This window comes from Garra rufa, chromosome 15 (genome assembly GCF_049309525.1).
Source record: "Garra rufa chromosome 15, GarRuf1.0, whole genome shotgun sequence".
In the NCBI taxonomy this organism is placed as follows: Eukaryota; Metazoa; Chordata; class Actinopteri; order Cypriniformes; family Cyprinidae; genus Garra; species Garra rufa.
In genome coordinates, this window is record NC_133375.1 from 17,313,280 (window position 1) to 17,337,502 (window position 24,223).

Consider the following 24,223-nt stretch of genomic DNA (forward strand, 5'->3'; position numbering starts at 1 on the left):
GCCTGGCCAGGGCTAATTTAGCCTGTGATGCTGAAGAGGTTATTTGGCCTGTCCCAGACCAAAGACAGGATTCTGGGCAGAAAAATTATATTTTGTTGTTGTTTGCTGTTTTGTACTGTACTCTACAGTACATTAAATTAAGGAATAAAACACTTGCAAAGGCATAGATTTGTTGTTTTCATCATGTGAAAAGTTTTTTATTTGGATTGTTTTGGTTGTATTGTTTTGAATTTATCTCATCAGTGTGTAAAACTGTGTTGTAGTGTGTGTGTTTTTGAGGATTTGTGTGTCATGTCTGAGAGCAAAGTTTGGTTTTTCAGCAAGATTGTGCTGTTTTGAGTGGAGAGCTTCATTTTGACCTCAATATAAGAAGTTTGGGGAATTGAGTTAGGAGTTGTGGATTTGTGTTTAGAGTTTCGCAAATAAGAGGCATAATTTCAAGAAATGTGTTTAAGCAATTGAGAAAAACTGTAATACGAAAACTCTCTAATGCAGGGGTTTTCAAACCTGTCCTGGAGCCTCCCCTGCCCTGCACATTTTGTATGTCTCCCTTATTAGGCACACCCAATTCAGGTCTTGCAGTCTCTACTAATGAGCTGATGATTTGAATCAGGTGTATTAGAAGAGAGAGACAAGCAAAATGTGCAGGGCAGGGGAGGCTCCAGGACAGGTTTGAAAACCCCTGCTCTAATGTGATCACAATTTCATAAAAAAACATTGTAAGTTAGGTCTTTTAATTGTAATGATTTCATTTCAGACAACGAATAAATTATATAGAGAAAGTGAGCAAAGTATAAACAGAGCTTTTTGAAACTATTTGAAATTATTTACAAATTAGTAAACCACTTGTAATGGTCTGGGTGTCAGTCCCTTTAAGGCTCGGGTTTCGGGGAATTTCCCTTGCACTGCACTCAAATGTATATGCGGGAGGAATCATCCTCCTAATTGTTTTTTGTTGCTTTTTCCTTTTAATAATAACCCCTTTGTTAATGGTGACTGGCTTCGTGTGGTTATTAAATAACGCACAGTATGTTATACACTGCGTCGCAAAATGATTCACTGTTTCGAAGCGCTCCAATCGGATCGCGAATCATTTGATTCAAAACTAAACTTAAAAGCAAGTACGGTGAATCATTTGATTCAGAACAGGACTTTAAAGCACTGATCGCGAAAAATTTGATTTAGACGATTTACATCAGGACGTAGGAGAGCTTCACGGGATGCTTTATCCCCACCGGGAATAAAAATAATTCAGCAGAGGCAAGGATGCATAGACTAGAGCAAATCGCACCCTGCTGATAGTGCCAGCTGATGTCCGCAAACTGTCAAACACGGTACATCTCTCTGCTTTCAAGTTTATTTCATGTGCCCTCAAATGTTTAATTAAGTTTGACGTGTTTCCCCCTTTACACACAACTGTTGTAAAACATTTGCTGCATGTGGCACTGTCTGAATCATTTGATAAAATATAGCCACACTTTAGAACATTTAGTTTTTGGCATTTTAAGTTAAGCGTGTTTAATGTAGCTAGCTAAGCTAACGGCAGACCACCTGCTGCAGTCAGAGCAAGTGTAACGATAGTTGCTGCATTCACGCGCTTCTCGGATGGATTAATTTCCCGACGATTTGTGCTTTTAATTCGAAATGTGAAAATGGTCAGTAACTACAAAGATGTCTTGGATTTGTATCATCAAAGCTTTCCGACGTTCACATGAGTTTTCTTATTCAGGAAATAATTTTTCCGATCATTCTGACACCCCATGAATGCAGTATTTAAATGTAACTAGCGATCATGCATGTTGACAAATCAATGCTTCTTACATCCGTGTCATAGCACCAGAAGACAAATATTTCAATAGACAGTTCAGGCACTTAAGTGGCACCGAAATGAGGCACCGAAATTCGCGTTCTGTTCGGTCCGGTACATACCGGTTATATGGGTTTCGGTACCCAACCCTACTCATGACTAGCTAGGAGCTCTCCCCTTTCAGGGCCTTGAGATGACTTTGGCTGCTCCCCTTTCTGCGGAAAGGGTCCTCTCAGAGCACCACCCTCTGGCGGGTGTTGGTATTCTTCCTGAATTCCTGAATCGAACACGATTGCTCCCCTTTGCGAAGGGTCCCATTTTAGAGCACGGCTCCTGGTGGGATGAGTATGCTCCCCTTCTAAGCAAGGGTAATTTCTGAGCACCACCTTCTCCTAGTATGCGTAATAAGCATCCATGTGGACTGGGTTTAATATGCTCCCCTTTACACTAAAGGGTCCCTTCAGAGCGTTGCCCTTTTTCAAGGACGGATGTTCCTCCCTGCAGCTCAGGGTTAGGAGTCTGTCCGCTATCCACGTCCACTATCATGATGGTCAGTAGCTCCATGATTTCATCAGTCGACTAACAGTTTGCGGACTGTCTGTCCTGATTGGTGTGTAGCATTGCTCCCCTCTTTTAAAGGAGGGTTCTTCCCCTATCTAAGTGCTTGTCATCTCTGACAAGCCTGGAGCTTTAGTAGTGAAACCCCCTGGGAAAACACTTTCTGAAATCCACAATAGTGGTAAGTGTGCACGAAATCTCTGAGCACTTCCTAAAATCCACATAAGTGGTAAGTCCCCACAAAATTTTTGGGTTCTTCTCTAAAATCCTATACGGTATGGGTTACGCGGTCTCTTCGTTCCCATTTTTGAGTTGGTCTTAAAACCCCGGTCTCCCTGGGCCCAGCTCCACTCGATATCACCTTTGATATCTCCTGACCATCTGTTATCCAGGGTGTGTTACCTTATGGTAACCCCGGCTAGAATGGTTTCCGTCCTAGGACAGATCTGCTACTCTCTATCTGTGAGTCAGTTCACCGAGGGAACTAGACCCGGTAGTAGTGGCAGTGCCTAAATAAGTCTAAGTTGATACTTAGCCATTTCCCCCGAAGGAATTGCTTGATTCCAAGCCTGAGCTGTGCCCTGGGTCCTTTGACCCATCCAGGTAAGTGGGTAACAGTCCAGGCCATTGGCCGTGGGGGAGAACGTTCTGACAGCCATCACCATGTCCTAATTGGGGCAATTCTTCTCAGAATTGATGCTTAGTGCTGGCTATCATAGCATGCACTCCCCTCAGCATGGAAGCATGGGTATTACCGTTCCCCAATAGCGACCCCTAGGGGACGCGGTGAGAGTTCCCTCAGAAGGGAATGTCTCTAGGTTACGTATGTAACCATGGTTCCCTGAGAAGGGAATGAGACACCGCGTCCCCTACACTTTCTTGCCATGCTTCGGACGAGAAGCTTCAGACGTTGAAGCGGATGTGTGTTTACACCAGCGCCTCTTTATCAGTGACGCCCGGTAGTGATGCACCAGCAGCGGCGGTCATGCCGCGGTGACGTCATACGCTGTCGCCGGCCATTTCATGTAGTTTTTCTATATGCATTCTTCAGACACGAGTCACGCTGCGGCGTTCCCCAATAGCGACCCCTAGGGGATGCGGTGTCTCGTTCCCTTCTCAGGGAACCATGGTTACATACGTAACCTAGAGACGTTATTCTACAATAGATACTATTTTTATTTTACAGTGGTCAGTGGTTCAGAAATATATTACAAAGCAATAGGAAGGATGCTTTGTATATTTATTGATTTTTCTGAAGCCTTTGACATTGTTCAGCATAATCTTTTGTACTTCACTCTTACTAAGAATGGCATTGGTGGAAAAGTTTTTAGTGTATTGAGATCTATGTATTCTAAATTTAAATTATGAAAGGATGTATTTTGGCTGCACCACTGGTGTAAGACAGGGCTGCATGGCGAGTCCACGTTTGTTTATTCTCTTCTTAAATGAATATTTAACAATGTTGAAGAAAAACTGTAAAGGTAATCAGACTGAAAGTATCACAAAAGTGCAGATTTTGTTATATGCTGATGATATGGCTAATATAGCAAATACAATTGAAGGGTTACAGAAACTGATTGAACAGCTGGAAAAATTCTGCAATCTTTATAGTATGAGAGTAAATTTGAATAAAACGAAAATTGTTTTATTTATTTATTTATTTTAGAAAAGGGGGCTCTCTAAATAAAGATTAAAAATGGCATTTTGCTGGTGAACAGACTGAAGTGGTTAATTGTTATAAATATCTGGGTATGTGGTTTACACCAAAATTGATCATGGTTGAAAACCCAACAACTTTTAGCAAACCAAGGCAAGAAAGCAATGCTTTAATTAGCTGTAATCAATCCTTGTATTTGTTTGATTGCATATTTAAACCTATACTGTATTATTTATCTGAGATATAGGGTTTTGAACCAGTAGAGTGTATTGAAAATGTTCAGGTATCATTCTGAAAAAACTCCACTATAAGAAGTATTGACCACTTCATATATGAAAAGAAGTATCATGTACTGGATAAAATTAGTGTCTACGTCTAACCATCGTTATCAAAAAAAAAAAAAAAAAAAAAAGCTATAATATGCTTTTTCAATTAGATGAAGTACGTAAAAAAAAAACGGGTTACTTTTTATGGTTTTTCTAGTGTTTGGGAGGCTGGTGATATAAGAACATTCACAGTTAAAAAGCACATGAGGCATGTTATACATCAGTTTTGGAAAATAAGAAGTTACATATATATTCACAATACAAATCTCTGTTTCTACAAGAGAGCTACACTGAGTCTGTGTATAACATGCAACTGGTACGATCACTGTTCCTTTTTAGATGTTCAAGTCATCATCTTGCTATAGAAGCAGGTAGATGGAGTAATACAAGAGTTGCAGAGAGAATCTGTAGTTATTGTAAGTTAACATTAAATATTTCTGTAACAGAAGATGAGAAGGGGTATGCATGGAAGTTGGCATCGTTAATACATTGACTGATATGCACTAGCAAACCTGCAGAGTTCCTTAGAGTTGCATTATAATTTAAAACCCATGTATCTATTTTAACCCTAAATACTACACTAATTGTAATAAAAGTAAAAATATTTTAATGGGCCACATCTATTGCACAAATAGTATTTAGTACCAAAAAATCTCATCAAAATATAAATGAGACATTATTGAAATAAAATATAAAACATGTATTTAACTGGAAAAAATAAAATTTAAGGTGTATGGTCACATTATATGTAAGGAATATCTGAGTTTTTTTTTTTCTCTCCTTTATTGCAATAACAAACAGAAATTACAAAATGCACAGAACAAATAGAACAAAACAGACAGCGCTGGTTTGTTTAGAACTATTAGAGAAGCCCCTGTCTGCAGCCTGCAGATCGAGGCGGGGCTGAATCTGGGGCGGGGCTGCACGTGTCGCCCCGCCCACATGCCTTCTCATTGGTTGTAGGTAAATTAATAATGTCGAGATAACGTAACTCCCACAACTCATCTCATTGGTGGCAAAGTAATGACGTTGAAAACATTATGGAGTTAAGGGAAATGAAATAGCAGATAAAATAGCAAAGGAAGTTACTAAAAATAATCAAATTGATTTTACAGTTAGTATTAGAAGAACAGAAATTAAGAGTATTATTAAAAATAAATTAAAGAAACAATGGCAACAACAATGGGAAGAAAATAGGAAAGGACGATGGTTTCATAAGATTCAAAGGAGAGTGGGAGAAATAAGGTGTACAAAGAGGAATAGGCGAGAAGAGACAATAATATCAAGGCTTCGGTTTGGACACATGGGATTAAATGGAACATTACTGAAAATAGGTAAACATGGCACACACAGGGAAATGTGAATATTGCGGGCATGAAGAAACAGTGGAACACGTCATATTAGAGTGCAGGAAATATGAAACTGAAGACAACTGACCTTATGCACAGAGCGTAATATGGAATTACCCATATAACCAAAAGATGGCAGCAGAGGATTATTTATTATACAGCTGCCTTTTAAACTCCCTATATTTTTCAAGACGTCTTGCTTTTCGATGTATTATAAAATTACTAGTACAATAAATTGTAGTACTTTTACCGTCCTTAAGTATATAGTATAGCAAGTGCAGAAAATCATTAAACTCACACACAAACAGCCTATAAGGGTGAATTATTTAAATACTAATATATAGTTCACTACAAATACATTAAATAATTATGGTATAATTAAGCAATAAGGTACGAGAGGCCGTGCTGTATCGTGAATAAATCGCCTGCAACCCCTTCAGCCGTGATTTATTCACGATACAGCACGGCCTCAAGTACCTTATTGCTTTTATAAAATGGTTACCACACAATAAAAATATTAATATCAAAAATATATATTAATTTATATATATTAGGTTGTACGTTTTCATAAAGTAAAATCATTAACTGCCTTCCACTGTAAAAAGTAGTTCCTAACTGCTAAATCTTTGTTTACGTTGCTAAGGGTGGTTGCTAAGGAGGTTCAATGATACACAGAACGTTGAGTGAAGCGGTCGTAGCCGTGCTGTATCGTGAATAAAACACAGCTGCTGACCAATCAGAATTGAGGAATGGAACTAACCGTTTTATAATAATTAAATAATGCACCCAATATGAATCGATAGGAATATGAAATATTTTATAAAATTTAATAACTACATCTTTTAAGTTTTACCTTGAACTGTAAAATCTTTTGATCTATATATATATATATTTAACCATACTTGTTACCGCTGTAGTTTTGTTACTCTAAATTTAGTCTGAATCATTTAAGCTCTTTTTTGCCATCAGCTTGTCAGATGTTTGGTCCAGTTATTACTGTCAATCATAGCAATATATCGCGCATATTTAGCCGATTTACTCTCCTATTTTTTTAAACTGGCATTTGTCATTCTTGAAACGGTATACATGGACGTTTGGTCCTCTTAGACAAACAACACTTTTCTTCGATTGTGAGTGGATCAGAGCCATATAAAAAGAGAGTTGCGACACGCTTTGATCTCGCCGCCGCACGGTCACGTGGTTCATGGAGCTCTCAATAGTTTCCAAACAGCTCCGCGCTGTCAATGTGTTTGAATGGGGTTAAATAGGATAGACAGCAGTTTTACTATATTTGCAGCAATTTCGAGTAATTATTAACACATAATGTGCATTGATTGTGTATTGATAACTTCTCTGAATACGCTTTACAATCGCATTTTATTCTGGGGAGTGATAAAGAGACATAATTATGTTCTCATACTCTTTGGCAGTCAAATGTGACCAAACACCTTAAGTGTAACTTTTATTCAATTAAATAACTGTAATATATATAGTTAAGTTCTATTTAGTAAATATTTTGAGTTTTTTTTTGTACTTAATATGTGCAATAATGATCCTGACCATTTAAAAGATAACATTTTCTAATATAGTATTTAGATTACAGTTAGTGTAATATTTAAGGTTAAATACATCTGCATGTGTATTTGGACATGATCAAACACTTTTTTATACAGTATGTTTCGATTTAACGATTTAATGTTAAATAAAAAAAAAGTAATTTACTCTTGTTTTATGATATTCAAATATACAACATAAGTGAATATTATAAAAGGCAAGCAAAAATGGCATTTAACATAATAGAAAAGATGAAAATAATGTTTAAAAAACACAAGGCAACGAATTGCATTCGGCATACATTTTTATCGTGTTTCTTGAATGCAGTCTTTACTGAAACTCATTCAACCTCCTACAGTGAGAGAAAGATTGCAGAAAGACTAAAAACATAAAAATATGACAACTAGTATCTGGTTATGGTCGCTATTACGGTGTTTCTCACGTTATCCAGCTGCATTTACAGTTTAACTGTTTATTTTTTAACGATAAACATTAACTATAACACGCTTCATAAAACACCACTATTGGCCAGTTTTTCGAGAGGTCAGCTGATGCGTTAAAATGTAAAGAAATGCAGTAATTTCTTCAATATACTTGCGACTGTGCTTGAGAAGCGCTGAAATGAATGGGCTTCAATGGAGGAGCTATTGGTTGTTTGGAACTATTGACCGCTCCATGACACGCTTTACTTCCGCATTCCTCAGTTCCTATGGAAGCCTATGGGAGTGTCGCAACTCTCTTTTTATATGGCTCTGGAGTGGATTATGTAGAGAAAACGAGCAAAGTACGCTCATATTACGGCACAGTACAGTTGACCAGAAATGACTAAACAAGTAATCCGATATGGTCAATTAATAGCGAAATTAGAAGAAATCAAAATATGTTTCAATTTAGTAGATATACTTTGGGAAGTGTCAACAGATTGTTATGGGGTGTTATTTCAATTTCTTAGAGAAATTAATATATTTGAGCACAGAGGACCCAGACTGCTGTTTCGCGTGCCATTAGACTGGGAGGGAGAATCAGAAATAACTGTGAACATTATTATCATATATAAATAACAGTGAAATTCATTCATGTGTCGTCATAATTCATTCATGTGTCATAAAATGTTTGTAATTATAAACAACTCTGATGTTTAACAACCCTTTTCTATTTATTAATTTAATAGTGGACACTCTTGCTGAGAATTTTCCACATTTATGTATCTTATTAACAATTAAGACAATAATCAAAAAAAGCTGTAAATAAACACCACTGGTTAACATTTTGATTTATAGTCACTGATTGCCAGAAATGGGATAACTAAACAGCGGAAAGATGTCTTGCTTGTAAATGTATGTAACCTTGGACCACAAACCAGTCATAAGCGTACGTTTTTTCAAAAACTTAATTGAGATTTGTACACATCTGAAAGCTGAATAAATAAGCAAAGGATTCAACGTTTATATAAAACGTATTATTCATAAGTATAGTTTCCAACTGCATTTCCTGTTTATCGTGGCAGCGACGTCAATCCCTTTCACTAACCAATGAGATGAGTTGTGGGAGGAATGTTGCGTCGACGTCATTAATTTACCTACAACCAATGAGAAGGCATGTGGGCGGGGCGACACGTGCAGCCTCGCCCCAGATTCAGCCCCGCCTCGATCTGCAGGCTGCAGACAGTTGCACTTGAACTATTGAGAGCTCCATGAATCACGTGACCGCGTGGTGGCGACGCTGACAAGATCAAATAAGCCTGCCGGTGTTGTGCCCAATTCCGACCCCTAGCTGCAGACTACCCCCTCATCGCGTGCACGCGGACAGTACCGTTGTGCTTCCTGTAGATGGCAGTTAATACACCGAAATTTGAGTCAAAATGCTTCAATGATCTAATTTTTCCTGCAGATGGCAGTGTAAACTCAGAAACGTGATTCATTGCTTGTCAACATTAATCGTAAAACGAGACTAGAGAATGCACACGGTTTCTATTTTAATAGATTTTTTATTTTTATTTTTTGTCTCCTTAGACAAAATCACCATTGAGTCAAATGCTTCATTGATCTATTTTTTTCTGCAGGTGACAGTGTAAACTCAGAAACGTGTTTCATTGCTTTTCAACATTCATCGCAAACGAGACTAGACAATGTACAAGGTATCTATTTTAATGACGCGCAGATGGCGTTTCTCTTATTTTTCTTTTTTTGTCTCCTTAGACAAAATCACCATGTGCTGGTCGAAACTATACACTAAGTTGTTATGCTTTACAGAAGAAGTGTAGTTTTATTAATACGAACTTTATTTTGTAATAATGAAAAAAAATAATAATACACATTAGCCCACTGTATTCAATATGAAACGTAATATCATGTTCCAAACTCCACTGAAACATGTATGATATTACAATACAGTTTTGCACTAAAATAATAACAAAAATAGTGTTACATTAGGGTTTTTTATTTAGAAAGGGCCATTTTCATCACCATGCATGGAATTACCCCCTAACCAGTCCTAAAATGTACCATAAAAAATAACCTATAGCAGTACTGTATGCAAAATTACACGTTTAATTTCTATCTACAAAAGCAGATTGAGTGTTTAGGGGGGTATTATTGGGGCTACTAGAATTTAGGGGCATCCAGTCAGAAGAATGAGGGAGTGGGGTTGTCAAAAATGTAAAGTTTCACACAAAGTATTGTTGTGGTGTAGGTGTATCAGACCCATTTTAGTGACTCTTTGGGTATTTAGACAGAAGAAATAAGGGGGGTCAAATCCAGGCAGGTGGGTTACACCTAAACACTCAATTTGTCCATGTAAATAAAACAAAATGCATAAATTTTCATACATTTCTGCTATTATAGGTGTATCAGACCCATTTTAGTGACTTTTTAGGTATTTAGACAGAAGAAATGAAGGGGGTCAAATCCAGGCAGGTGGGTCAAAATGGGCCTGCCAAAATAATACCCCCCTAAACACTCAATCTGCTTTTGTAGACAGAATTAAATGTGTGATTTTACATACATTTCTGCTATTATAGGTGTATCAGACCCATTTTAGTGACTCTTTGGGTATTTAGACAGAAGAAATGAGGGGGGTCAAATCCAGGCAGGTGGGTCAAAATGGGCCTGCCAAAATAATACCCCCCTAAACACTCAATCTGCTTTTGTAGACAGAATTAAATGTGTCATTTTACATACATTTCTGCTATTATAGGTGTATCAGACCCATTTTAGTGACTCTTTGGGTATTTAGACAAAAGAAATGAGGGGGGTCAAATCCAGGCAGGTGGGTTAAAATGGGCCTGCCAAAATAATACCCCCCTAAACACTCAATCTGCTTTTGTAGACAGAATTAAATGTGTCATTTTACATACATTTCTGCTATTATAGGTGTATCAGACCCATTTTAGTGACTCTTTGGGTATTTAGACAAAAGAAATGAGGGGGGTCAAATCCAGGCAGGTGGGTTAAAATGGGCCTGCCAAAATAATACCCCCCTAAACACTCAATCTGCTTTTGTAGACAGAATTAAATGTGTCATTTTACATACATTTCTGCTATTATAGGTGTATCAGACCCATTTTAGTGACTCTTTGGGTATTTAGACAAAAGAAATGAGGGGGGTCAAATCCAGGCAGGTGGGTTAAATGGGCCTGCCAAAATAACACCCCCCTAAACACTCAATCTGCTTTTGTAGACAGAATTAAATGTGTCATTTTACATACAGTACTGTTATAGGTTATTTTATATGGCACATTTTAGGACTGGTTAGGGGGTAATTCCAGGCATGTTGGTGAAAATGGCCCTTTCTAAATAAAAATCCTAATGTAACACTATTTTTGTTATTATTTTAGTGCAAAATTGTATTGTAATATCATATATGTTTCAGTGGAGTTTGAAACATGATATTATATTACGTTTCATATTGAATACAGTGGGCTAATGTGTATTTTTGTTTTTTCATTGCAATATAAAGTTCGTATTAATAAACTACCCTTCTTCTGTAAAGCATAACACCTTAGAGTAAAATTCGACCAGCACATGGTGATTTTGTCTAAGGAGACAAAAAAATAAAAATACAAAATCTATTAAAATAGATACCGTGTGCATTCTCTAGTCTCGTTTTACGATTAATGTTGACAAGCAATGAAACACGTTTCTGAGTTTACACTGCCACCTGCAGGAAAAAATAGATCAATGAAGCATTTGACTCAAATTTCGGTGTATTAACTGCCATCTACAGGAAGCACAACGGTACTGTCCGCGTGCACGCGATGAGGGGGTAGTCTGCAGCTAGGGGGTCGGAATTGGGCACAACACCGGAACTTTTTCAATGGCTTTGACTTTAACTGAGGCGCTACAACGAATTAGCTATATTAAGTGGGCCAAAACGGTATTTATTGTTTGAAATCTTAAGCTTAAATCTTTAAACTTACAACATTTGAAAGATGTGACTTTGTTTCATATCACAGGTTTGCCACTTCGGCGTGAGATGTGCATGAGCCACAGCCTTAAACCGTGAACCCAAATGCGTGGGAGTCAACCCTGGTACAAATGCATTTTACTTAACAAAAGTGCAGTCTAATACACATTACAATGGACTGTAACCAGCTGCAGCGAAGAGGAGCCGTACTCAAAGCACGTTTAGAGGCTGAGCCTATGGTCTAGTCATGACCCTAATGACATAAACTGCGTTTTGTGTAAAGCGAAAGCAGCGAAATGATGGTGTTCATATTTATTGTTCGCTGGAAGATATACTAAACAGGAAGGTGTAAACAGAAGTGTATTAGATCTGATGCTTTTCACCAGCGCTCAGAAATGTAAAACACATGGCAATATAAAACAGTTGAGGACACAAATAACATAACGTTCTGTCTCTGTAAAGTGTTGTTTCTGGAATTCGATATCCATGCCTATTCAGAGAATATGCAGTCACATCCTGAACCCTAGAACAGATGACTGCAACAGACCTTGATCGTGCTACTGGTGTTCAAGTGCGTATTGAATCATCCTTACCGTTTTACTGCAATGAACGGAATCCTCTGTACGCGTGTCCATCCTGTCTTAAATTAATCCCGGTGAATTGATCGATTATTGTGTTGTATTAACACAAACACGAGCTACGCGAACATTTGAAGGATTGTTTTCCAACTACACTTTCACTTTCACTTTCTATTTTTGTTGTCGCTGCTGTCACAAGTCAAATCCACTGTTTTGAAGTCTGACATAATCTTATTTTTTCCTCCAGCGCAAACAGCTTTCCTTTACATCTTTCGGGACAGACGACATCTTTAATTTTAACTTTTTTTAAAAACAAAACAAAAACAGTATTAGTATCCCCCTTAATAGCTTGTGACTTCATTGTGCATCTGTAAATAATTTAACCCAATTTAGATTTATTTCTAAATTCATCCAGCTTCATCACAAGTATTATTGTAACTTCATGCTTCTAACTTGAAATGGTATACCTACTTTAACAATATTGTGAGAATTATAAACTAAAGAATGAGTATGTAAAGAAATCAGGAAGGCACTCCTTTTAATAATAATAATAATAAAAATATTATTATTAATGTTGTTGGTATTATTGTTGTGGTTATTAAAAGCCCTGCATTTAATTTGTGGAAATAATGCTTTATTCATTGTTCATGATACTGGATTTGACTAATTTCCGAACCCAGGTAAGCCACTAGATGGCGGTGTTATGTAAAGTACCCACAGTAAGCACTTCTGGAAAACAAACAAAATGGAGTGAAATTAGTCTAAAAAGTAATTTAGCCAAAAGACACAGTGCACACATAACCAAAGTCACATGCATGAAACCTAATTTACATGCACAAAAACAAAACAACAACAAAAACACAAAAACCCATTCACATGCACAAAAATTACAAGTGGAAAAACTAAACTTTCTTTTTTTAATTAACCCAGGTAGGAAGTATATTTAAATAGTGTTATATATATATATATATATATATATATATATATATATATATATATATATATATATATTTTTTTTTTTTTTTAAATGACACTGTACTAAATGCATATTAAATATATTATTTCGAAGCAACTTTAAGTCTATTTAATGTATTTCAAGATATGCTTAAGATGAGTTATAAGCTATTTGCAATGTATTTAAATATATTAAATTGTGTTAAAATGGAACCACTTCAAATACCACTTCAAATACAGTTACTGCAATTTAAGTGTATTTCTTTACAATTCATTAAAAAAAAACTTGTAAAATTTAATTTGAATGTGCTTCAAGAACATTTCAATAGCATTTCACCTCATTAGAAATTACACTGATTAGCGTTACACTAATAGTTTATTATAAACCTGTTTTTATATTCAAAATTGTATAAAAGGTGCAAAAATCATTAAATACTAAATGCTAACACACACTTTGAAATCTATAACACTTTAATATCCTGCTGTGTACATTACAAAACAATTCCCTAGAGTACATAAAGTACAGCAGCATATATAATATCTTGACAAAAATGCATTACAATAAATGAAAAATCTGCAAAATGCAATGGCAGGGCTAATTTTATCAATTTGTAGAATATTTCAGTTATATCTGTATTATTGAAAAGTACACTACAACCATTCAATAAAAATAAAAAATAAAAACACTGAAAAACAAAGTGTAGAAGTGCATTTTTACAAACTTAAGCCCGTAAATGTCTGAACCAAACAAAGAAACAGGACAGTTTAAATGTCACATCTTCATCTTCAAGTGGAGGGTTACTTCTTTGATTATGACTTTTAAATATTTTTTTGCAGCTGAGGACCTGCAATTCAGGCACTGTTGTATTTGAAGACTGCTTCATCACAAGGCCTGTGAACGGAAAAAAATAATTTATATAAAATTAACCAGTGATTAACAGTCTTGGATTAACCTTTTGTCTTGCCCTTTCGGACTCTTGTCTGTTCGTTGGTTTCCCTGTTTGCCTCACCCTTTGGATTACATTTGCCATCGGTTGACCCACGCCTGTCTTTGGATTACTCTTTTGTCTTGCCCTCAATATACCTGTTTGTAATTGTCTGACCCTTGCCTGTGTATGACCACATCTTTGTCAATAAAAGCTTGCATATGGACGTAACAGTTAAATTGGAACAACTACAGTGGGGCAAATAAGTATTTGATACACTGCAAAATTTTCAAGTTTTCCAACCTTCAAAAAATGGAGAGATCTGTAATTTTCACCATAGATACACCTCAACTGTGAGAGACAGAATTTAAAAAAATCCAGAAAATCACATTGTATGATTTTTTAAATAATTCATTTCCATTTTATTGCTAAGGGGGCTCTATGCTGGCAGGCTTCCTGTATATACCATTTTCCTTTTTTTCTCTTGCTCTCACTGATCATTCGCTTTTATTCTATAACCACGAGTGCAACACGTTAGCCGGTTAGCTTGCCTTTCATGTTTCCATTAATGTTTCTATTCGCATCTCAATTTTTTCTCTCTCTCGAGCCGTTTTCTTATTTCTGCTTATTTCATTTTAAATTGAATATCAAACGAATAAAACGTACACGGACCGTTTCTCTGGTGCAGTTTTGCGGTGTTGGTAAATTGACAACATAATTTTGAGTTAAAATATGTCATTGTAACTTGCGTTACTCAGAACGTAACGAGTACAATATTACCCAAATTTTATTAGTAATGCGTTATATTACTGCGTTACAGCAAAAAGTAATATACTACTGTGATATTATTACTTTTGTAATGCGTTACTCCCAACACTGTTAATAACAGATATAATAATATTAAGATATAATGAAATATATAAATAGATACAGGGTGAGACTGAGAATTCACTACATGCCACACTTGGACACAATGTAGGGTGAATAGTGGTAAAGTGGGACAGTTAAGCTTAATAATTTATATCTTTGCATGGATATGTTTTTATTACTAAAAATCAACAATGAGTTCATCATTAGCAAGTATGTGATAAAAAATAAAAAAAATCTGTGGCTATGACATCACTTCCGGGGTGTGGCACATCATATTTAACAACCTTGCAGTGAACTGTGATGGTAAGTAAAATGACATAGCATTCTGAGGTAAATAATGTTAAGGTTATAAAAATAATAAAACTCATGGATCATTTGTAATTCTTATATATTTTGTTATAGGATGTAATGGTGAATCAGAATGTTAAAAAATCACATTGAATCTTTTTTTTTTTTTTTTTATGTGATTTTGACACTGTCCCAGTTTGCCAATAGCGTATTGTTAAACTGGGACAGGGTATTACTGGCAAACTGGGACAGCCATTCAAGTCATTTTAATGGAGGAATTTAGTTCCCTTTTTATATGTCCCTCATAAATTTAGTTAGTTAACTAGATATTTCAGCAAAGATTGACTTAATCTACTACTTAGTTCTCACGCATTCACCGTGAGACTCACGCGATTGACACTTTTCAAAAACAAAGCCTGCCAAACAAACAAAAAAACAAAAAAACAAGAAAGATGGAGGGTACAAGCACGGATGGCCAGGATATTTGCAATATTTGTAAAGCCACATTTGGTGATGAAAATGATCGAAAGAAGACAGAGGACTGGATCATGTGCATTGTTTGCGAGGACTGGTTCCATGAGACGTGTGGCGAGGAGAATGGCCTCATTGAAGACAAGCAGGTGTTCACATTGGCTGTATTGACGTGTAGATTAACCTACCATACAGAATTGAAATTTAGCCTGTGTGCAATTAATTAGCCTACAAGAAGAGATGTTCATGAAGGTTACTGTTTTTTTTTTTATTAAATTCGTATGAAATAAATTAAACCCAGTATAAAATTTTGTGGGCAGGCGAGGGAGGTGGTGGGTTGAATCTGTTGTACCTGCACTCCTTCTTAAAAAAGTGATGTTTATATTATTGTTGTTTATATTGTTGTTTATATTGTTATTGTTTATTTAATTTATAAGGCCTACACTTGAATAACAATTGAATGGGTTTTAAGTGTCCCAGTTTGCCAATAAAGGTGTCCCAGTTTGACAGTAGTGCCTTGAAAAATGTGGTTTGGGGTCATTGTGTGTTTGAGGAAGAGTCATCCATCCTGTGTTTAATGTTTCTTTCTTTTTTTATTGTGTATAGTATAGTAGAGCTCCTAAGCTATTTAGAATAGTATCATATGAGCCGCTAAGACATTTGGATCATAATAAAAAAGTATGCATAATATACATTTTCAGAAAGTGTCCCACTTTACCACTATTCACCCTACATAAGACATTATATTTGCAGTTAATTATAATGGAACATTGAGAGACTGTGATATATTGAACTGAGTGACAGCTTTTTAGTGACTATGGAAGCGATATTTGCTCGCTTTACGTGCTGCTAACAGGACCAATAGCCAAAAACCATGTACAGCAGTAGTTCCAGGAGTGACATATATCCTGGATCTTTCATATAAATGTAGGAATTTCTTTCGAAATAGTTTGTCTGCAATCATGCTTAGTTAGCTTATATTCGCCTCGATGGCAGGCAACTATTTCAATTTAATTGAAAAATCCTCTTCATAACATAAGGTTCACATCCAACATGTAGTGATTTTCTGTGTACACGGTACCGTTCTTGTAATCCAGTCTAAACCAGTACAGACTTTCCTCCATCTCAACCGTTCTACTTATTCAGTCACACATGTAAAGCGAAGCTTTTATTCAAATTCCGAACTGATTATAACATAGAAAGTGAGCAAATAGTGCTTCCATATAGTCCCTAAAAAGCTGTCACTCACTCACAATTTTTTTTATCTCACAATGTTCCGTTATAATTAATGAAGCTCTCGAAATTACAACCATATTACATTGTTTCTATGTGTGGCTTTTAACATGGAGTGAATTCTCACTCTCACCCTGTATCTATTTTTATATTTCTTTATAAATATCTTCACATATTATTATCTTTTCTTAACCATTTGCACACACAAGCGTTATCCAACTCTCCTGACCACAGACGGAGGTTTATAAGCCACTTTTTCCTGCACTTTTCAGTCAATTCCTTGCCTTTTTCCCCTTATGAACAGCAAATTTTTCATACATGTTAAAAGCTAGTCAGCTGCAAATATGGCTTGACCCCCAAAAAAATTTAACAAAACGTTTCTCAGTGGTTTACAGTAGTATCAGATGTACTTAAAAATATACTAAAAGTTTACCAAAGTTTGACTCCAAGAAAGGCCCCATTTTCAAAATGGCGGCCGTCAGGGCCTTAAAATGACCATTATATTTTAATTAGCATATTTGCATGATAGATACAGGTAAATTATAGAATTAAAATATAAATATATAAATTAAAATGTCGTGGAAAAGTTAATTTATTTCAGTAATTCAACTCAAATCGTGAAGCTCGTGGTCATCGGATGCCCATTTTCCACAAGTTCATATGATTCTTTAGGGTCTTAATGAAAAGTCTGTAATATACTTTGGTTAAAAATTCTCAATAGTAGTGTAAAAAAACACCCTTTTACCTTGTCAAAATCAGCTCTGCAAAATATCAGCTCATTTAATCGCATGGGCCCTTTAAATGCAAATGAGCTCTGCTCGCCCCGCCCCTCTCTGCTGAGGGAATAGGAGCTGTAATGTTTACTTTAGCCGCGTTTAGCTGCATTTAGCCGCATTTAGCCGTGTTTATCGGCAAAACTTGCCAACGAGCACATTATTAAGATTCACACGAACAGAGACGCATATGTAGATCGGGATCGGCGCTTTCCTTTTAAAAACTAAAGTAACGTTGTCCTCTACCTCTTAAGCAGCTTAGATGTCGGGAGCAAATGACTACTGCTATGTTCATTATTGCATCCAACAACAGAACACCTCAATCGCTCAATTAGAGTCTTCCTCTGCACCTGAGTCGACACAATGGCGATCAGAGTCAGACTGTTTCAGCTCGGTGAGGGCGGATCTAAGGTAAGACGTTCATGTCAATCTACCTCTATATCGTGGGAGTGCCCTCTGTTGGTGTTCCATCACAACAAGAAGCTGCGAATGACCCGATTTTAAAAAGGGGATATTACTTTTAAAGATTAAAAAAAATGCCACTGGGTTGATTTATATCATTGTAGGGTGGTTGTGTACACAAACTGCCAACACACATTAATATTCAACATGTAAAAGTTAGTTTTGTGTCCGATGACCCCTTTAAATAAATTAATTGCACACAGACTGAAGTAGAATAAGTCTTTGGTTCTTTTAATTGTAATGATTTGGCTAACATTTAACAACAACCCACCAATTCACTAATTCACTATCTCAACAAATTAGAATATGCTGACTTGCAAATCAGCTTATCAACTCAAAACACCTGCAAAGGTCTTCTGAGTCTTCAAAACGGTCTCTCAGTTTGGTTCACTAAGCTACACAATCATGGGGAAGACTGTTGATCTGACAGTTGTCCACAAGACGATCATTGACACCCTTCACAAGGAGGGTAAGCCACAAACATTCATTGCCAAAGAAGCTGACTGTTCACAGAGTGCTGTATTCATGCATGTTAACAGAAAGTTAAGTGGAAGGAAAAAGTGTGGAAGAAAAAGATGCACAACCAACCGAGAGAACCGCAGCCTTGAGAGGCTTATGAAGCAAAATCGATTCAAGAATTTGGGTGAACTTCACAAGGAATAGACTTGCGTCAAGGCATCAAGAGCCACTACACACACAGATGTGTCAAGGAATTTGGCCACAGTTGTCATATTCCTCTTGTTAAGCCACTCCTGAACCACAGACAACGTCAGAGGCGTCTTACCTGAACTAAGGAGAAGAAGAAATGGACTGTTGCTTTAGTGGTCCAAAGTCCTCTTTTCAGATGAGAGCAAGGTCCTAGAGTCTGGAGGAAGGGTGGAGAAGCTCATAGCCCAAGTAGCTTGAAGTCCAGTGTTAAGTTTCCACAATGTGTGATGATTTGGGGTGCAATGTCATCTGCTGGTGTTGGTCCACTGCACCCGTTTACCAAGAAATTTTAGAGCACTTCATGCTTCCTTCTGCTGACCAGCTTTTTAAAGATGCTGATTTCAATTTTCAGCATGATTTGGCACCTGTCCACACTGTCAAAAGCACCAAATGTTGGTTAAATGACCATGGTGTTGGTGTGCTGGACTGCAGCAAACTCACCAGACCTGAACTCCATAGATAATCTATGAGGTATTGTCAAGAGGAAAACGAGAAACAAGAGACCAAAAAATGCAGATCAGCTCAAGGCCACTGTCAATGAAACCTGCTTCCATACCACCTCAGCAGTGCCACAGACTGATCACCTCCATGCCACGCTGAATTGAGGCAGTAATTAAAGCAAAACAAGTATTGAGTACATATACAGTAAATGGACATACTTTCCAGAAGGCCAACAATTCACTAAAAAGTTTTTTTTTTTTATTATTGGTCTTATAATTTGTTGAGAATTGGTGGGTTTTTGTTAAATGTGAGCCAAATCATCACAATTAAAAGATCCAAAGACTTAAAACTACTTCAGTCTGTGTGTATGAATTTATTTAATACACAAGTTTCACAATTTAAGTTGAATTAATGAAATAAATGAACTTTAACACAACATTCTAATTTATTGAGATGCACCTGAAAGTGATTACAAGTACAATTATATATTAAAGCAATTTGAAATAAGTGACCATTTAGAGGGTTCACACACAGGCCTCTGTTCGGGCTAATTCAGAGTTGTTTATGATCAAAGTTACACAACTCCAATTTAAGAAACTTTTGGGTGCAATAACTTTTACATTGAATGTAAAGTCTGTGTTATAGGAAAAAAAAAAAAAAAACCTGTATGTGTCCAAAAACACGTACTGAGTAGGAGTTATATGACATAAGCTAAATCGTTTCCATCTCTGGTTCACCGCAAACAAAGATAAAACCTTACAGTAATCTCACAACATCATGTATTCCGTAATTATGTAATCATGTCAGTGCAATTTAGACAAGTCCAACGGATTCATAGACCCAGAAAACATTGGGTTAGACACCAAGATTACTTGGCTAGGTCAAATAATGAAGGAGTTAGGATATTTTAAGGGTTTTCTGCCCATCTTGGACGCCATCTTGAAAATTACACCTTTTCTAGTGGTCAAACTTTGGTAAACTTTTAGTATGTTATTAAGGACATCTAATACTACAAAAAACTGCTGAGAAACCTTTTGTTAGAATATTTTTAGGGTTAGGTGTTTTTTTTTTTTCCATATATGCAGCCGCCTACTTGTGGTTTTACCATCTACCGATGTGAAGTGGAGAGCAGTTGTATAAGACTGAAGGGCTTTATTCTGCGATAACAACCGGCTGGATCTACATTATCCCACTTATTACAAGGCTTCTTGTGACAAAAGTACACAATTAGACATGAAACATTGATCTAAGTTTAAATATTTAAATGCAAAGCTTACATGAAGAAAACCGGAAAGCGTCAAGTTCAAACTAGACGGACATTTAAGCATAAAATAATTATGGCGATAAAAGATATGTTACGACGAAAAGGTTTCAGAATTCTACCAGTTTGTTAGTTATTTTATAATCCATATAGTGTACAAAACAATCATTGCAACATATTTTTTAGCCAGCCAAGCACAACGTTTCCACAAATAAAAAATGTTCACAGCGAGCGACTACTGCTGGCAGTTACCATGATGAGCCTGTGCTATTAGTTTTTACCAGTGATTATCTGGAAATATAAAACTTTGGAATGTGGTGACTTACCAATCAGAATCGTGTATTCCACGTCGTGTAATAAGTCAAGATAAGTGTACATTAATGAATCACAAATTAATTAATTTAATATTTTCAAAATGAAAGAGGCAGAGTTATATTTTACATTCTACTTTGTTTTATAGTAATAGGCTACAAGATAACTGAGGTAGGCACTTAAATCTGCTAACGTCCCTGCTGAAAAACAACAACAACAACAACAACAACAAAAACACAATAGACACCAATACAGAATTTGTGGTTTTAGTTGTTATAATGGCAATTGTATTAGTTTTATTGGAACCTGTAATGGTCCTTACGGATCTCTACTGGTGATTTGTTTCCTTTTGTTGTTAAAAATGTGGGTCCAGTGGATACCATTAAGGAAAATACTACCAATAGAAACCATCACAAACCAAAATACAATTCCCATTATACAAAATTGTATGAGGGTATTTATTTATTTATTTATTTAATATATTTGTATTTATTTATTTATTTATTTGTTCTGTTTTTTTTTTTGTTAGGTTATTTGTGTTAAATGTACCATAAATGTGTAAAGATCCAGATTTTTTTCTTTACAATTATCACAGTACAACACAATATATTTAATATATATAGATTTTTCATTTCATAATGACTAAACTAAATCTTAACATATAAGAGTGCTCCTTTGTCTCACTTAATCAGCAATTTAACATTCATGAGATTTTTAAACTGTTTAAACTTATTCTAAAGTATTCTAATTGACCTTATGCACAGAGCGTTCTTTAGAACTTCCGCATAAAGATAAGCCAGCTCATAAACTTCCGCTGAAGCTCATTTTCTATGTGCTATATATTAGGTGGACACTATTGAGACTCATCTACTGCCTCGTTCTTATCAGAAACTGAGAAAAATTATAATTGCAACATTATAAACAATGTTAGCGGCATGAACATTCAGATACATATTATTTAACAACATATAATTTAAATGCGGAGCCTGGCAATCCCGTACTCTCTGTATCTGCACAGTTGTACATTTAAATGCTGACAGCTAAACACTATCACAACGTGTTTAAGTTAACGTTAACTAGCTAGCGATACTTCTCTTCAAGGGCATCTTAATCGTATTCTTGATAATCACTAATTTGCCTTCATAGTCATGAACACATTTTTAAAATCTTGCAATATTTTAAAGCCTTTTTTATTTTCTAACTCTACAGCTGTGAAATAAAATGTACTTCAAGGACTCACTTTTCATTCATAAAAACGGCATCGGAAAAAAATTACTTTTCACGGAAAACAATGTCTTTTTATGGAATTACCCATATAACCAATAGATGGCAGCAGAGGATTATTTATTTTGAAGCTGACTTTTAAAATCTCGATATATTTTTCAAGACGTCTTGCTTTTCGATTTATTATAAAATTACTAGTATAATAAATTGTAGTACTTTATATATATATATATATATATATATATATAGTGTATAGCAAGTGCAGAATGTCATTAAGCTCACACACAAACAGCCAATAAAGTTGAATTATTTAAATACTAATATATAGTTCACTACAAATACATTAAATATTGATGGCATAATAATTAAATAATGCACTCAGTATGAATCAATATGAATTTGAAATATTTTATAAAATTTAATAACTACATCTTTTAAGTTTTATCTTGAGCTGTAAAAGCTATTTAATAGCCTATATTTAACCAACACAAACTTGCTACTGCTGTAGTTTTGTTACTGTGAAATTAGTCTGAATCATTTAAGCTCTTTTTTTGACATCAGCTTGTCATTTGTTTGGTCTGGTTATTACTGTCAATAATAGCAATCACTCGCGCATATTTAGCCGATTTACTCGCGTATTTTTTTTAAACTGGCATTTGTCATTCTTGAAACGGTGTACATGGACGTTTGGTCCTCTTAGACAAACAACACTTTTCTTTGATTGTGAATGGATTATGTAGAGAAAACTAACAAAGTGCGCTCATTTTACGGCACAGTACAGTTGACCGGAAATGACTTAGCTGGCTTGAGTAAACAAGGAAGTAATTCGTGCATATAGTCAATTCTAGATGTTTCTGTAAACGCTGCGTGACTGTGACGTGTTTATATGCGCGCTGAGTTACATTCAAACCATTGAGAAACGGCTCTGATTCAAAGGCTGCAGCAGAGGGAGTTTCCATGGAAACGGCGTGTCAACACTCCAACGGAAAGCTGCTACAGTCAGTCTCTCTCGCTGTTGTTTACTTTTTCGGCGTTCTGATGTACGAGAGTAAATATTGTTATTTTAGGGAGATTTCATTTGACACATCTCATTGAAGAAAACATCATGTTAACCGAGACGTTTTCGTTTAGTGACCAGAAGAGGGAAGCACCTCATCGTTAATTCAGTGGTAAGGCACGAATGTAATGTTATCGGTTAAAGACAAATAAATGTCATTCGTTTTTAATGTCTGTAAAAAATCAAATACACATTTTAAAAATCGAATATTTTGTTGAATTCGTGTTATTTGGTGCTTTGATAAACATAAAATCTGGGTTGTTTTATGGTATGGTACTACTCAGTGGCGGTTTTAGGCATGGGCGAACGGGGCAGCCGCCCAGGGCGGCATTTTTGTCATGACACGTGGGGGGCGGCACACGAACTTGGAGGGAAAAAAACGTCTGTGCCGCTAAGCGGTTTTCTATTATCTGATACCTGTGCCGCCCTGCTGCTGAAGGAGCCACGCAGAAGCTGAGCGAGCGGAGAGGAGAGGGTGGGGGTGGGGGTATTGCGGGGCGCAGAGTACAGTTCACCTCGCCCAAATGAAGCGGACAAGGAGGGGGTGCTAAACTATGTCAGTGACACCTGACTGTCTTACAAATAACGCACATTTCATTCAAAATATTATAAACACAGACCAACAATTTGCACTTTTTTTAATTTATTTAATTGTGTGAAATGGCTAATAAAAATAGGTAATAAAAAACGATTATGATGTGGAAGTGAATTGGTTTAGTCGTGAGTTTTGGGGGTGGGAAATCTGTTGAGTGTCGATTACAAAGTAAACACAGCGATGGAGAGAAAAAGGCCAAAGCTGTCAGGTGCCCAATTTAGGGGGGGAAAAAAAAGAAAAGAAGATGAGAAACGGGCAAAAGATGAAGGTATGCAATGCAACAATGTTCTCTCTGTATGATTAAGGTAGTCATGTCATTATGTTAATTAGTGGTATAACTTAACTCTTAGGTTTGTTAGCCTTCTTGTTTATGATGCTTGCAATGCTTACCTTGCTAAAAAAAAATACCTTTATG

General features: G+C 36.1%; 1 protein-coding gene across 1 annotated transcript in view; it reads right to left on the reverse strand.

Annotated features, from left to right (window-relative positions):
* The window catches only part of LOC141287172 (uncharacterized), a 57,704-nt gene extending 45,294 nt beyond the window's left edge, over positions 1-12,410 (reverse strand). The window contains exon 1 of the mRNA XM_073819307.1: positions 12,249-12,410. Within this exon, the coding sequence (XP_073675408.1) occupies positions 12,249-12,290 (42 nt within the window). The 5' untranslated portion in view covers positions 12,291-12,410. The remainder of the gene's footprint in view (positions 1-12,248) is intronic.
* Between the last annotated feature and the right edge of the window lie 11,813 nt (positions 12,411-24,223).